Here is an 18,925-nt window from a genome sequence, read left to right on the forward strand (position 1 = left end):
GACAATGACAACTTAACCAATCAAAATTTCTTTCATATCAGTGACAATGACAATTCAACCAATCAAAAAATATCTTTCATTTCAGTGAAAATTACAACTAGAACAATCATACTCTTCTTTTTTTTTTTAGATAATGTTGCCTCTACATTTTTTTTTTTTTTTTTTTTAACTCACTTTTTGTAACACTTCTATTTCCAACCACCAAAATACTTTCCAGCATTATTGTACTGATTCTAAACTGTTGTTTAACTGTGGATGATGACCCAATCAGAAAGCCACATTCCACTTTTGTTATGGTGGTAGAGACTGGCTGTACTTTAAGTTGATGGAGTTCAAATCATTTTTCTGACAACACTGGATAATGAAAAAATAAATTCAGCACATGATTTTATATTCTCACATCCACATTGACAGTGACATAAATAGAAATTTGGAATTTCAAGTGTAACAATAATAGCGACAATTGTATCCCATTTTTTTATTTAGCTGATCGGACTGTTGTTACCCCAACATGTTTGTGGTCCCATTTGTGTACCACCATGATCAGGCCCACTGATAGTATAGTACTGTTGTGACCAAATCTTTTATCAGCATCATCATTTCACTGAGATTGTGGTTAACTTTACAGCCAGGGCTGTCCGAATGTATCTATATGTAATTTCAATTGATATTCACATCTAGCACTGTAGGGGACCTCTAGGTGTTGTTAACAAAAAGGTATGGGTACTTAAATTATTCAAGCCGAAGCAATAAAGTGGTCAAGAACATTTGTCCTCTTGGCTGAACTGTTTCAAAACCATCATGGTTATACAGAATTCTTGTAAATATAAGCATAGATAGTTATTTAATCTTGATAAACCATACTGGGGTCTGAAGATAGGGTTAGAGTTGTCGATATAGGCAAAATTTTGAAACATTCAGAGCAGGTGTCTGCTGGAACCCGAACATGATGCATTGGGATGCAATGGACGTGTGATCTGTAGTCCCTGATCAATGGACGTGTGATCTGTAGTCCCTGATCAATGGACGTGTGATCTGTAGTCCCTGATCAATGGACGTGTGATCTGTATCTGTAGTCCCTGATCAATGGATGTGTGATCTGTAGTCCCTGATCAATGGATGTGTGATCTGTATCTGAAGTCCCTGATCGATGGACGTGTGATCTGTATCTGTAGTCCCTGATCAATGGATGTGTGATCTGTAGTCCCTGATCAATGGATGTGTGATCTGTATCTGTAGTCCCTGATCGATGGACGTGTGATCTGTATCTGTAGTCCCTGATCAATGGACTTGTGATCCGTAGTCCCTGATCAATGGACGTGTGATCTGTATCTGTAGTCCCTGATCAATGGACGTGTGATCCGTAGTAACTGATCAATGGACGTGTGATCTGTAGTCCCTGATCAATGGACGTGTGATCCGTAGTAACTGATCAATGGACGTGTGATCTGTAGTCCCTGATCAATGGACGTGTGATATGTAGTCCCTGATCAATGGACGTGTGATCTGTATCTGTAGTCCCTGATCAATGGACGTGTGATCTGTAGTCCCTGATCAATGGACGTGTGATCCGTAGTCCCTGATCAATGGACGTGTGATCTGTATCTGTAGTCCCTGATCAATGGACGTGTGATCTGTATCTGTAGTCCCTGATCAATGGACGTGTGATCTGTATCTGTAGTCCCTGATCAATGGACGTGTGATCCGTAGTCCCTGATCAATGGACGTGTGATCTGTATCTGTAGTCCCTGATCAATGGACGTGTGATCTGTAGTCCCTGATCAATGGACGTGTGATCCGTAGTCCCTGATCAATGGACGTGTGATCTGTATCTGTAGTCCCTGATCAATGGACGTGTGATCTGTATCTGTAGTCCCTGATCAATGGACGTGTGATCTGTATCCGTAGTCCCTGATCAATGGACGTGTGATCTGTAGTCCCTTATCAACACTGTACACCAGAAGAGGCAGTCCCCATCATACTTACTTTATAGCTTGTTATAAATCATCAGGTTTTGTTTTATGGTTCATATAATATTACCACAAAATGCATTTCTTATTAAGGAAATCTAATTCATTGTTCAATTTTCAACTGAACAATTCTATAAGAGTCATAACACATAACAGAACAGTTCTACTGATTACTGTGAGACAAGTCAACATTACCGTGAGACAAGTCAACATTACTGTGGAATAGTCAACATTAATGTGTGACAAGTCAACATTACCGTGAGAATAGTCAACATTACTGTGAGACAAGTCAACATTACTGTGGAATAGTCAACATTAATGTGTGTGTAAGTCAACATTACTGTGGAATAGTCAACATTACTGTGTGTGTAAGTCAACATTACTGTGGAATAGTCAACATTACTGTGTGTGTAAGTCAACATTACTGTGGAATAGTCAACATTAATGTGGGTGTAAGTCAACATTACCGTGATAATAGTCAACATTACTGTGTGTGTAAGTCAACATTACTGTGATAATAGTCAACATTAATGTGTGTGTAAGTCAACATTACTGTGGAATAGTCAACATTAATGTGGGTGTAAGTCAACATTACTGTGGAATAGTAAACATTACTGTGTGTGTAAGTCAACATTACTGTGTGTGTAAGTCAACATTTCTGTGTGTGTAAGTCAACATTACTGTGTGTGTAAGTCAACATTACTGTGGAATAGTCAACATTACCGTGAGAATAGTCAACATTACTGTGTGTGTAAGTCAACATTACTGTGTGTGTAAGTCAACATTACTGTGTGTGTAAGTCAACATTACTGTGGGTGTAAGTCAACATTACTGTGGGTGTAAGTCAACATTACTGTGGGTGTAAGTCAACATTACTGTGTGTGTAAGTCAACATTACTGTGTGTGTAAGTCAACATTACTGTGTGTGTAAGTCAACATTACTGTGTGTGTAAGTCAACATTACTGTGGGTGTAAGTCAACATTACTGTGTGTGTAAGTCAACATTACTGTGTGTGTAAGTCAACATTACTGTGTGTGTAAGTCAACATTACTGTGGGTGTAAGTCAACATTTCTGTGGGTGGTGTGTCAACATTACTGTGGGTGTAAGTTATCATTACTGTCCACATCAAATGTTTTGTTTATAATTAACTTTGACACTCAAAAGCACTGTCCGACACATTCTAACTTTAAAGTTATAAAAACACTTAAGAGAAAATTAAATGCTATCTACTGGAGTTGTCACTACACAAACACAAATTTGGCAATGTAAGCATCTCAACTTTACATAAAAAGCTTTGGTATGTTAAGAAATTTGATTGAATGAACATGATACACTACGCAACTGTCACATTTAGGAAATTAACATTAAAAACTCATAACGAATATACAATTTTCAAAAAATTACATACTCACTACTCAAAACGATTCTTGTTCTACTACATTAAACCTGCCAATTACTGAGCACTTCTCTTCATTACAAAATAAGAACAATTTATTGTGATATGTGATATTTTTAAACATGAAAGTATCAATTTAATACAAAAATGAATGTCTAACAACAACAGAAAATTACACAGCTATAGCAATCTACCAATCTACCAATCAGGCTGGTGTTGGAGATCATGTGACAACAAAAATCTCCCCACAATTACACAGTAATCTACCAATCAGACTGGTGTTGGAGATCATGTGACAACAAAAATCTCCCCACAATTACACAGCTATAGCAATCTACCAATCAGGCTGGTGTTGGAGATCATGTGACGTCAAAAATCTCCCCACAATTACACAGCTATAGACCAATCAGGCTGTGTTGGAGATCATGTGACGACAAAAATCTCCCCACAATTACACAGCTATAGTAATCTACCAATCAGGCTGGTGTTGGAGATCATGTGACAACAAAAATCTCCCCACAATTACACAGCAATAGACCAATCAGGCTGGTGTTGGAGATCATGTGACGACAAAAATCTCCCCACAATTACACAGCTATAGTAATCTACCAATCAGGCTGGTGTTGGAGATCATGTGACGACAAAAATCTCCCCACAATTACACAGCTATAGTAATCTACCAATCAGACTGGTGTTGGAGATGATGGGATCAATCTTAACCACAGCAGGAATCAAAACATTACTAGCACTCACATGCTTCTAGTAAATCACTACGATAAGATTGTTTAGTCAGACGAATAAATCAGCATGAAGATATGTCCTTCTTTGTAACAACACCAACATGTTGGCAGTATAAAGTTACTACGACAAACTGTAGCCGAGAGTTATCTCCACCTGGTGATATGGACCAGTCTGGTGACAGTATATAGTTACCATAGACAAGACTTATCTCCACCTGTCAACGGACCAGTCTGGTGGCAGTATAAAACTTAACACTATAAAATGGCATGGTCCATAATTATAACTGATCAGTCCGACAACATTACAAGTAAATAGTCACAAAGCAATGCCCCAGTCCTCCATAAATCTTTGTAAGTTGGTTGATCAATGACATGAAATTCTACACAGAGAAATATGGTTGACAAAGAAGAGGCAAGTCCTGTGGCAGGAAACACAGAGGCATATTACAGCTTCATCATGATGACCCGTGGATGTTTACTTGTCTTTTTAAAATGTCAATAAATAGATGCATAACAATCAGGAGATAAGGTCAGATGACCTTGACCTGTGACCTCAGCTGTCAGCTTTGTACCCCTTTCCTTCCTCTTTGTCTTCTGAGTTTCCTCCAGAGTCCAGTCCGCTGTCCTTCTGTTCCTCTTCCAACTCAAAGTTCTGAAGCAGTCAACAATGGCCGATCAACAGAGATTGAAATAAGGGAGTAGAACAAGAGGTATAGCAATATAAAATGGCAGAAAATATGAGACTGGAAGGTTACAACACAAGAGGTATAGCAATATAAAATGGCAGAAAATATGAGACCGGAAGGTTACACATGATGATCATGTTATTTTCAGAAAATGTGATTGACTTTGAAAAAGCTGTGGCTGCATTAACATTTGCTCAAGAATGCACAATTATTTTTCTAAAGTTCACAGCATACTATTATTAACTGTAATCTCGTGGACAGGTGGGATTAACCAGGTTAACTTTTTGACTTCATCAATGCCAAGTAAACTTCGATATATTTATGAAAAATGTATTTTTAGTGTTCAATTCTTAGATCAGTGGTGTTTAAAATGTCTGTTTCCTGGTCAACTACATCCTGGTTACTTTCCCTTCAACATTCCTGTAAATTACTGTTCCACAAATGTTTGTTTCTACATCTTTAAAGTCATTCATTCTATTTGTGTTTTTCTGCATATCAAATGATCTGAGATCATAATTAGACATTTAATAACTTTTATTAAAGGAAACTTGTTTCAGAAATTCATTGTTTGGTACCAATGTATAACCTTGTATAAACCAGACAGCAAGGACAATAATGGCTGCAGAACTTAGTTCCGATACTTAATGATAAAGAAGGTAATTTTCGGTGGTTTTTTTTCTGTAATTTATTCATCCCAAACTGAAGTCTTCAATTATATAAAAGTTATATAAAAATGAATCATATCATAAAATTACAAACAAGTACTTCGAGGTAGGCGATAAGAGTGATATATATTGTTTTTTCTATGACGAAATTATTCAGTCCATCCTGAACTCATTAGGTATATTGTTGTAGAAATATGCAACATTGGATTGCGCAAGGAGTTCTGAATGATTTGGTCCTCGCAGAGGACAGCTATAGGTGCTGAAGGCACAGCACCTGAAAATATCAAATTCATATTCTAATGTTAAACAAGAAATTATTTCAGGCGATATGAATATGCTTCTTTCTTTCAAATGCATTATCTACCCGACTTTGATAAATGTGTTAAGTAAAGTGGTTCTATATAGGTAACGGTGGTTGGGCCAACTTATAACTTCCATTACCAACATGACCAGGAGAAGCCTGTGTCATCTTCAAATACACTTGATAATTCTCTAAATCATACCTCAAGTTCCTGCATGATTTGATCCATAAAATCAGTTGAATTGGACTTATAGGCTACCGCTGCTCGTATAGCATCCTTAAACATCTGAAACATCAGACATAAACATCTAAAATATCATACATAAACATCTAAAATATCATACATAAACATCTATAACATCATACATAAACATCTAATACATCATACATAAACATCTGAAACATACATAAACATCTATAACATCATACATAAACATCTGAAACATCATACATAAACATCTGAAACATCATACATAAACATCTAAAACATCATACATAAACATCTATAACATCATACATAAACATCTAAAATATCATACATAAACATCTATAACATCATACATAAACATCTGAAACATCATACATAAACATCTGAAACATCATACATAAACATCTATAACATCATACATAAACATCTAAAATATCATACATAAACATCTATAACATCATACATAAACTAATAACATCATCAAAAATCTGAAACATCAAACAAAACATCTAATACATCATATATAAACCTAAACATCATACAACATCTAACACCTACATAAACAACTAAAAAATCATACATTAACATCTATAAAGCATACATAAACAATAACATCATACATAAACATCTATAACATCATACATAAACATCTGAAACATCATACATAAACATCTGAAACATCATACATAAACATCTGAAACATCATACATAAACATCTAAAACATCATACATACACATCTATAACATCATACATAAACATCTAAACATCATACATAAACATCTATATAATCATACATAAACATCTATAACATATAATAAACATCTAAACATCATCATAAACACTAAACCAAAACATAAATCTAAAAATCATAAAACCAAACATCATAACCATCATACATAAACATCTGAAACATCATACATAAACATCTAAAACACTACAACATCTATAAAACATCTATAACACATTTAACAATAAACATCATAAAATCATACATAAACACCCGAAACATCATACAAAAACACATCTAAAATACATACACAAACATCTTAACATCATACATAAACATCTAAACATAAACATCAAAACATCTTAACAACATACATAAACATCTATAACATCAACATAAACATCTATAACACATACATAAACATCTGAAACATCATACCCAACATCTAAACATCACCTAAACATCTAAACATATCCCTACATCTAAAATCATACATAAACATCTATAACATCTACATAACATCTATAACATCATACAAAATACATCTATACATCATACTAAAACATCTAAACATCATACATAACATCTATAACATCATACATAAACATCTGAAACATCATACATAAACATCTATAACATCATACATAAACATCTGAAACATCATACATAAACATCTAAAACATCATACATACACATCTAAACATCATACATAAACATCTATACATCATACATAAACATCTATATCATCATACATTAATATTTATAACATATATACATAAACATCTATAACATCATACATAAACATCTATAACATCATACATTAACATCTATAACATCATACATAAACATCTATAACATCATACATAAACATCTATAACATCATACATAAACATCTAAAATATCATATACATTAACATCTATAACATCATACATAAACATCTAAAATATCATACATAAACATCTATAACATCATACATAAACATCTATAACATCATACATAACATCTATAACATCATACATAAACATCTATAACATCATACATAAACATCTATAACATCATACATAAACATCTATAACATCATACATAAACATCTATAACATCATACATAAACATCTAAAATATCATACATAAACATCTATAACATCATACATAAACATCTAAACATCATACATAAACATCTATAACATCATACATAAACATCTATAACATCATACATAAACATCTAAAATATCATACATAAACATCTATAACATCATACATAAACATCTATAACATCATACATAAACAACTGAAACATCATACATAAACATCTATAACATCATACATAAACATCTATAACATCATACATAAACATCTGAAACATCATACATAAACATCTAAACATACATACACAAACATCTATAACATCATACATAAACATCTGAAACATCATACATAAACATCTATAACATCATACATAAACATCTAAAACATCATACATAAACATCTATAACATCATACATAAACATCTGAAACATCATACATAAACATCTATAACATCATACATAAACATCTATAACATCATACATAAACATCTATAACATCATACATAAACATCTATAACATCATACATAAACATCTAATACATCATACATAAACATCTGATAACATCATACATAAACATCTGAAACATCATACATAAACATCTATAACATCATACATACACATCTAAAACATCATAAATAAACATCTAAACATCATACATAAACATCTATATCATCATACATTAATATTTATAACATATACATTAACATCTATAACATCATACATAAAACATCTATAACATCATACATACATAAACATCTATAACATCAAACATAAACATCTAAAATAATCATACATAAACATCTAAATACCAGCATACACAAACATCTATAACATTCAATACATAAACATCTATACCAATCATACATAAACAATCATGAAACATCATACATAAACATCTAGAACAATCATAACATAAACAATCTAAAATCTCATACACAAACCATCATTAAACATCATACATAAAACTCTAGGAACATCATACATAAACATCGATAAATATCATACATCAAAACTCTATAAACATCATACAGAAAAGCTCCTAGCATACATCATACATAAACATCTTATAACATCATACATAAACATCTGAAATATTATAAATAACAATCAATAACATCGAAAACAATCATACATAAACACTAAATCATACATAAAATGAAACATATACATAACATCTCTAAAATACAATACAAACATCTAAAATCATACATAAACATCTATAACAACACACATAAACATCTGAAACATAATACTAAACATCTTAACATCATACAAAAACATCTAAAACTCATACAAAACATCTAAACATCATACATAAACATCTATAACATCATACATAAACATCTATAACATCATACATAAACATCTATAACATCATACACAAACATCTATAACATCATACATAAACATCTATAACATCATACATAAACATCTATAACATCATACATAAACATCTATAACATCATACACAAACATCTATAACATCATACATAAACATCTATAACATCATACATAAACATCTATAACATCATACATAAACATCTATAACATCATACATAAACATCTATAACATCATAAATAAACATCTATAACATCAAACATAAACATATAAACATCATACATAAACATCTGAAACATGATACATAAACATCTAAACATCATACATAAACATCTGAAACATCAGAAGCATCAGAAGTTCCAGTAACAAACAGAATTTTATAGAACACTAAAGTGTCAGAAGTACCAGTAACCAACAGAATTTTATAGAACACTAAAATGTCAGAAGTACCAGTAACCAACAGAAATACTTACTCGTACAACATTGGTGCCATCCGAGGCAGATACAAAGTAAAATGGCATTTCATGTTTCTTGGAAAAATTAAAACTTTTCTTTGTTACACTAATATCAACTGAAACAGAAAGAAAACCCTGATTAGATACATTTGACTGACTATAAATAAACACTGACTCAAAAAGAGTTATATATTTTTCTCAATTAGAAAAGATTTTGGATATGAAAATAACACAATACTATTATAATTTTGATATGATGTTTTTCAAATTGTTATTTATCTATATTCACAATTCAATAATTATGCTATATAACTGATAAGATAATATCTCGATAAAGAAAAGCAATTGAATAATATTTCAGCATAATTCTACAACGACTTTAAAAATGTTACAAGAGAGTTTTCTGTTGATGATCTTATCACCATTACATATCCAACAAGGAAGGCCAAGGGTAGGTAATTATAACAGGTGACATTGTATTACAGACAAGGAAAGTCATTGAGAAGTCATGTGACCAGGCAACATTGTATTACTGATAAGGAAGGGATGTTTCTCCAATACTTCATCATTACTCACCGTCTATTTTGTTACCAGCGACTAAACATGGTATGTCTGGACGATATTCTCGCAATTCTTTTAACCAGTTAGGTAAATTTTTATATGTGACTTTTCTTGTTGTGTCAAAAACCTGAAATAGGAGTAAAAATCTGATAAACAAATATCTAAAATTGGATAAAGTAAACAATTATTAGCATCAAGTTGAACCTAGTGGTACTATACTTGGTGACAGTATGATGTACTTACCAGTATACAAACGTGTGTCTGGTGACAGTAGGACATACCAGTATAGACATGTGTCTGGTGACAGTAGGACATACCAGTATAGACATGTGTCTGGTGACAGTAGGACATACCAGTATACAGACATGTGTCTGGTGACAGTAGGACATACCAGTATATAGACATGTGTCTGGTGACAGTATAATATACTTACCAGTATACAGACATGTGTCTGGTGACAGTAGGACATACCAGTATACAGACATGTGTCTGGTGACAGTAGGACATACCAGTATACAGACATGTGTATGGTGACAGTAGGACATACCAGTATACAGACATGTGTCTGGTGACAGTAGGACATACCAGTATACAGACATGTGTCTGGTGACAGTAGGACATACCAGTATATAGACATGTGTCTGGTGACAGTAGGACATACCAGTATACAGACATGTGTCTTGTGACAGTAGGACATACCAGTATACAGACATGTGTCTGGTGACAGTAGGACATACCAGTATACAGACATGTGTCTGGTGACAGTAGGACATACCAGTATACAGACGTGTGTCTGGTGACAGTAGGACATACCAGTATACAGACATGTGTCTGGTGACAGTAGGACATACCAGTATACAGACATGTGTCTGGTGACAGTAGGACATACCAGTATACAGACATGTGTCTTGTGACAGTAGGACACACCAGTATACAGACATGTGTCTTGTGACAGTAGGACACACCAGTATACAGACATGTGTCTGGTGACAGTAGGACATACCAGTATACAGACGTGTGTCTGGTGACAGTAGGACATACCAGTATACAGACATGTGTCTGGTGACAGTAGGACATACCAGTATACAGACATGTGTCTTGTGACAGTAGGACACACCAGTATACAGACATGTGTCGTGTGACAGTAGGACACACCAGTATACAGACATGTGTCTGGTGACAGTACAATATACTTACCAGTATACAGGCATGTGTCGGGTGACAGTACGATGTACTTACCAGTATACAGGCATGTGCTTGGTGATAATAGGACGGATGCATGTTGTTAAATCTCTCCTGGCCAGCTGTGTCCCAGAAATCTGAAATCATTCACATATTTATTTATTTGTACTGGTTAATAATGGACTGACAACTGATAGCCTTGTGAACCTGTTCAACATGTTTGATTAATTACAGGACTTTTAGAATTGACCAAAAGTTGATGATAGAAAGGTTTATAGAGTATGTTATCTCCTAATAACAGAGCTATTTTATCAGAGAACAATTCCCCAGTATTAATATAGCCAGTGACTGAAACACTTGACCACGATAAACATGGCTACACAACACTAATTCTGACATGTTTTAGAATCGGTCGTTGTTCCCCTGTAACTGATGTGTCTATCACTATCTGTACACCACTTTCTGACAAGATGCCAAACTCCTATGGGGTGATTTACAAAACTTCCCAATGTTCAGTGAGATTTCAAAAGTCGTCTTTATTCCTCATGCAAGCACAAAAAGTTATCTACTGTTGTTATCTATTGAACCACAAGCCAACAATAACCTGATCTATTATACAAATTTTCTTAAAAAAAATCAATTGTGATGGTAATTCTTTTTTTTTCAATGAAAAATACAGGGATACATTACAGAATTGAGCCCAATCCACTGTAGAGTATACGAGAGTACAGTTACTTTGTGACTGTAGACAGAGGGTTAAAACAGATAAAACATGAAACATTAACACCTAGATACTGTAACTTACACAATAATCAGTTTTAACACTTAATGATAATGAAGTTCTTCTCTCTCCGATTTCACTGTGGATTATTCCATTATTGCTTTAAAATCAGTATCATTTTAAAGGTTTAATGTGATGCTTTCCATTACCTACCAACACACACTTTCTGGTCGTTGACCTCCGTTTCATACTTGAAAAGTGTAAGGGCAAATGTCGATAGCTGTTGTGGTTTGCTGATTTAAATTAAGAAAATAATAATGATGATATTGGTAATCAAAAAGACTTTATTATGCATTAGTATTTATATTGAAATTTTCTGTCCTAGGCAGTGAAATTACTTTCTACCACACAAGATACATCACTGTCCTAGGCAGTGGAATTGCTGTGTACCTCACAGGATACATCACTGTCCTAGGCAGTGGAATCACTCTCTACCTCACAGGATACATCACTGTTAGGCAGTGGAATCACTGTGTACCTCACAGGATACATCACTGTCCTAGGCAGTGGAATCGCTGTGTACCTCACAGGATACATCACTGTCCTAGACAGTGGAATCTCTGTGTACCTCACAGGATACATCACTGTCCTAGGCAGTGGAATCTCTGTGTACCTCACAGGATACATCACTGTCCTAGGCAGTGGAAACGCTGTGTACCTCACAGGACACATCATTGTCCTAGGCAGTGGAATCTCTGTGTACCTCACAGGATACATCACTGTCCTAGGCAGTGGAATCGCTGTGTACCTCACAGGATACATCACTGTCCTAGGCAGTGGAATCGCTGTGTACCTCACAGGATACATCACTGTCCTAGGCAGTGGAATCGCTGTGTACCTCACAGGATACATCACTGTCCTAGGCAGTGGAATCGCTGTATACCTCACAGGATACATCACTGTCCTAGGCAGTGGAATCGCTGTGTACCTCACAGGATACATCAGTGTCCTAGGCAGTGGAATCGCTGTGTACCTCACAGGATACATCACTGTCCTAGGCAGTGGAATCGCTGTGTACCTCACAGGATACATCACTGTCCTAGACAGTGGAATCGCTGTGTACCTCACAAGATACATCACTGTCCTAGACTGTGGAATCGCTGTGTACCTCACAGGATACATCATTGTCCTAGGCAGTGGAATCGCTGTGTACCTCACAGGATACATCATTGTCCTAGGCAGTGGAATCGCTGTGTACCTCACAGGATACATCATTGTCCTAGGCAGTGGAATCGCTGTGTACCTCACAGGATACATCACTGTCCTAGGCAGTGGAATCGCTGTGTACCTCATGGGATACATCATTGTCCTAGGCAGTGGAATCGCTGTGTACCTCACAGGATACATCACTGTCCTAGGCAGTGGAATCACTGTGTACCTCACAGGATACATAACTGTCCTAGGCAGTGGAATCACTGTATACCTCACAGGATACATCATTGTCCTAGACAGTGGAATCACTGTGTACCTCACAGGATACATCATTGTCCTAGGCAGTGGAATCGCTGTGTACCTCACAGGATACATCACTGTCCTAGGCAGTGGAATCGCTGTGTACCACACAGGATACATCACTGTCCAAGGCCGTGGAATCGCTGTGTACCTCACAGGATACATCACTGTCCTAGGCAGTGAAATCACTCTGTACCTCACAGGATACATTACTGTCCTAGGCAGTGGAATCGCAGTGTACCTCACAGGATACATCACTGTCCTAGGCAGTGGAATCACTGTGTACCTCACAGGATACATTACTGTCCTAGGCAGTGGAATCGCTGTGTACCTCACAGGATACATCATTGTTAGGCATTGGAATCACTGTGTACCTCACAGGATACATTACTGTCCTAGGCAGTGGAATCGCTGTGTACCTCACAGGATACATTACTGTCCTAGGCAGTGGAATCGCTGTGTACCTCACAGGATACATCATTATCCTAGACAGTGGAATCGCTGTGTACCTCACAGGATACATCACTGTCCTAGGCAGTGGAATCACTGTGTACCTCACAGGATACATCACTGTCCTAGGCAGTGGAATCGCTGTGTACCTCACAAGATACATCATTGTTAGGCATTGGAATCGCTGTGTACCTCACAGGATACATCACTGTCCTAGGCAGTGGAATCGCTGTGTACCTCACAGGATACATCACTGTCCTAGGCAGTGGAATCGCTGTGTACCTCACAGGATACATCACTGTCCTAGACAGTGGAATCGCTGTGTACCTCACAGGATACATCATTGTCCTAGACAGTGAATCGCTGTGTACCTCACAGGATACATCACTGTCCTAGACAGTGGAATCACTGTGTACCTCACAGGATACATCACTGTCCTAGGCAGTGGAACCACTGTGTACCTCACAGGATACATCACTGTCCTAGGCAGTGGAATCACTCTGTACCTCACAGGATACATCACTGTCCTAGGCAGTGGAATCGCTGTGTACCTCACAGGATACATCACTGTCCTAGGCAGTGGAATCACTGTGTACCTCACAGGATACATAACTGCCCTAGGCAGTGGAAATGCTGTGTACCTCACAGGATACATCATTGTCCTAGACAGTGGAATCACTGTGTACCTCACAGGATACATCACTGTCCTAGGCAGTGGAATCGCTGTGTACCTCACAGGATACATCATTGTCCTAGACAGTGGAATCACTGTGTACCTCACAGGATACATAACTGCCCTAGACAGTGGAATCACTGTGTACCTCACAGGATACATCATTGTCCTAGACAGTGGAATCCCTGTGTACCTCACAGGATACATCATTGTCCTAGACAGTGGAATCACTGTGTACCTCACAGGATACATTACTGTCCTAGGCAGTGGAATTGCTGTGTACCTCACAGGATACATCACTGTCCTAGGCAGTGGAACCACTGTGTACCTCACAGGATACATCACTGTCCTAGGCAGTGGAATCGCTGTGTACCTCACAGGATACATCACTGTCCTAGGCAGTGGAATCACTGTGTACCTCACAGGATACATCACTGTCCTAGACAGTGGAATCACTGTGTACTTCACAGGATACATCACTGTCCTAGGCAGTCGAATCACTGTATACCTCACAGGATACATCATTGTCCTAGACAGTGGTATCACTGTGTACCTCACAGGATACATCATTGTCCTAGACAGTGGAATCACTGTGTACCTCACAGGATACATCACTGTCCTAGACAGTGGAATCACTGTGTACCTCACAGGATACATTACTGTCCTAGGCAGTGGAATTGCTGTGTACCTCACAGGATACATCACTGTCCTAGACAGTGGAATCGCTGTGTACCTCACAGGATACATTACTGTTCTAGGAAGTGGAATCGCTGTGTACCTCACAGGATACATCACTGTCCTAGACAGTGGAATCACTGTGTACTTCACAGGATACATCACTGTCCTAGGCAGTGGAATCACTGTATACCTCACAGGATACATCATTGTCCTAGACAGTGGAATCACTGTGTACCTCACAGGATACATCACTGTCCTAGACAGTGGAATCACTGTGTACCTCACAGGATACATCATTGTCCTAGACAGTGGAATCACTGTGTACCTCACAAGATACATCACTGTCCTAGGCAGTGGAATCACTGTGTACCTCACAGGATACATCATTGTCCTAGGCAGGGGGAATTGGTCGTGAGATTTTGATGCCTGTCTACCCATGGCATACCATACACACTGATTATAAAGAAGTGGGTCAGTGTGGCTTGCACATAGTGATATATTCAGTCTCTGACATCACTCCACTGACAGAGCATGCTTCCTAGACTCAGAAGGTAGAGCCTGGGATTATCACACTGGGGAACAAGGTTTGATTCCTTTTGGCCACTCTACAGGAATGTGTTTTCTGTGTTCTTTCACACATTGATTCTACAAAGGATACTAGCCATCCATAAGGAATCTCTCCACCAACCTAAAATGTACAAAAAACATGTTAATTAACTTTATATTCCTCTAAATCTGGCTAAATCAATAACAATCCATTAATTCATTACAGAAAACAAGTAAAAACCAGATAATCATAACATGTACTTACTCCATGGTATAGAATCAGTACAATCTATACATGTATGCAAGAAAATGCTTTGGTCATAGTCATTAGTTAATAATGCCCCATGGGAGCTAAAGCACATTATGGAAATTATCTTCAATATCAATGTTTAAACTAAAACCATGATACAATTATTCAATTGGTTTTTTTACCTGAAATAGGCAATACCACCTAATCCCAATACACACAAATTGATGGAATTCAGCATCAAGAGTGAATACCGCTATATATAACCTTTGGTCAATAAACAAACAAAGAGGATCTTCAATTTTGCTTTTTAAAATAACTTCAGGCCAACCGTGTTCAATGTGCTTATGACAATGTTGATGCTTCATCGGAAGTAACCATCTCCATGATGACATATATAACATGCACAATAAAGATGTACACACACTGAAGTAGGGATCCTTACTCAAGATGGCTACTGGTTCTCTGTAGCATACACAAGGAAGGTAACTGAGAAAGGTATCACTAGGTGAAATGTTCATGATCACCCCAAACACGGTTCCTGTGCCAAAAATATCTTGATCAAGGATGCCCCTAGAATGGTGGGAAATACTCCTAGAAATTACTAAAATGACTGGACATGACCATGGAATGCCTTTCGATTAATCGGTTAATAGATCAGTAAATCTTTGGTCTTGTACTGGCCCTTTCTAATCGTGTTTTATTTTTATAATTCTCGCTAATACGATATTCTATATATATTTATTTATTTTACAAAAGAACTTGAATGATAGATAAGAATAATTAAATTTCATTTCAAATTGCACATCTGAAAAGTACGTGTAACCTTAAAGAGACAATGTTAGTGTTCATATTGGCACCGACAAGTTAATCGAACATTTACACAGCCCGTGCAGATCTACTTAGTAGAGAGGTTCTCTGCAGATGACATGCTATTTCTATCTCGTCTCACCGACTGCTGCATGATACAATACCTGTTTAATCAAATAATTAATTAAACTGTTACAGAGCAAGTATTTACTTAGATTTTCCAACCGCACTGTCTCCTAGACATATTACTTTCAAGTTGACATGTTCCCCATCCCCAGCCTTGTCGTAGTCAGGTGCAACAGTCGCCATTTTCGCTAAAGAATGTCAACAGAGGATTGTGGGATCGCTCGATCGAAGCGTCGTGAATTAAACCACGATTCGTCAATCCTCAATCATATAGTCGTTATCGTATCACTTAAACTTGGAGTGGGAAAGTCACAATTCATTTATTGATTTCCAAAATTCATTAATGGAGTTCCATCAATCATTTACTGATATCAATAAATCGCCTATTTTGGATATCCAAAATGATTTATTGATTTTCCAAAAAAAAAATGTTTTTGGAGACAACGTTACATGTACAGTAGATCTACTGTAATGAAATGAGATTAAAGAGATTAAAGCAATTTAGTTTACGGAATCAGAAAATGTCTGCAGGTCTAAGTCCGAACACAAGTAAAATAATAACACAGAAATTATATTTCACTTGCATTTGGTGCCCTGACCAGTGCATGACGTATACCAAAGACGTATCACATCTGATTTCGCAAATAAGAATATAACTTATTTGTCATTGATTTAAGATTTGTATTCAAAAATTCAGTTTTTAAAATTCATTTTGGATTTTGAAAAACGGTTAACTTTAGTTCGAAACAGGCCACATTCCCCTGTTACAAGTTATGGAAACTCTAAATCCAATCTCTGATCACCAGTGTCATGGTTTTGTATATCTAACAATTCCACCACTGGTACCAGTGTGACGTTTGTATATCTAACATCTCCACCACTGGTACCAGTGTGACGTTTGTATATCTAACACCTCTACCACTGGTACCAGTGTGACGTTTGTATATCTAACACCTCCACCACTGGTACCAGTGTGACGTTTGTATATCTAACACCTCCACCACTGGTACCAGTGTTACGTTTGTATATCTAACAATTCCACCACTGGTACCAGTGTGACGTTTGTATATCTAACAATTCCACCACTGGTACCAGTGTTACGTTTGTATATCTAACACCTCCACCACTGGTACCAGTGTTACGTTTGTATATCTAACACCTCCACCACTGGTACCAGTGTGACGTTTGTATATCTAACACCTCCACCACTGGTACCAGTGTTACGTTTCTATATCTAACACCTCCACCACCGGTACCAGTGTGACGTTTGTATATCTAACACCTCTACCACTGGTACCAGTGTTACGTTTGTATATCTAACACCTCCACCACTGGTACCAGTGTGACGTTTGTATATCTAACACCTCCACCACTGGTACCAGTGTGACGTTTGTATATCTAACACCTCCACCACTGGTACCAGTGTGACGTTTGTATATCTAACACCTCCACCACTGGTACCTGTGTTACGTTTGTATATCTAACAATTCCACCACTGGTACCAGTGTTACGTTTGTATATCTAACACCTCCACCACTGGTACCAGTGTGACGTTTGTATATCTAACACCTCCACCACTGGTACCTGTGTTACGTTTGTATATCTAACAATTCCACCACTGGTACCAGTGTGACGTTTGTATATCTAACACCTCCACCACTGGTACCAGTGTTACGTTTGTATATCTAACACCTCCACCACTGGTACCAGTGTGACGTTTGTATATCTAACACCTCCACCACTGGTACCAGTGTGACGTTTGTATATCTAACACCTCCACCACTGGTACCAGTGTGACGTTTGTATATCTAACACCTCCACCACTGGTACCAGTGTGACGTT

The 18,925-nt window shown here is 36.7% G+C and overlaps 1 protein-coding gene across 1 annotated transcript; it reads right to left on the bottom strand.

Annotated features, from left to right (window-relative positions):
- Nucleotides 1-147: 147 nt before the first annotated feature.
- On the bottom strand, nt 148-17,277 carry LOC117328278 (rab-like protein 2A). Its single transcript, XM_033885794.1, has 8 exons — nt 17,169-17,277; nt 16,013-16,042; nt 12,255-12,334; nt 11,378-11,457; nt 10,154-10,265; nt 9,596-9,693; nt 5,963-6,046; nt 148-4,760 (listed from the first exon to the last, which is right to left on the bottom strand). Exons 1-8 carry the CDS (start codon nt 17,264-17,266, stop codon nt 4,662-4,664), a joined length of 681 nt encoding a protein of 226 aa, XP_033741685.1. The 5' UTR covers nt 17,267-17,277; the 3' UTR covers nt 148-4,661.
- Nucleotides 17,278-18,925: the final 1,648 nt, after the last annotated feature.

The sequence above is a fragment of the Pecten maximus genome, chromosome 5 (genome assembly GCF_902652985.1).
Source record: "Pecten maximus chromosome 5, xPecMax1.1, whole genome shotgun sequence".
Taxonomy (NCBI): domain Eukaryota; kingdom Metazoa; phylum Mollusca; class Bivalvia; order Pectinida; family Pectinidae; genus Pecten; species Pecten maximus.

Bases quoted from the DNA above. Each gene is read 5' to 3' on its own strand.
- LOC117328278 (XM_033885794.1), bottom strand. From the start codon at position 17,266: ATGGCGACTGTTGCACCTGACTACGACAAGGCTGGGGATGGGGAACAT. The intron at 16,043-17,168 runs GTAAATACTTGC...TGTACATTTTAG, and splicing joins AGTGCGGTTGGAAAATCTAA to GTTGGTGGAGAGATTCCTTA. The intron at 9,694-10,153 runs GTGAGTAATGAT...TTTCTGTTTCAG, and splicing joins CGCTGGTAACAAAATAGACG to TTGATATTAGTGTAACAAAG.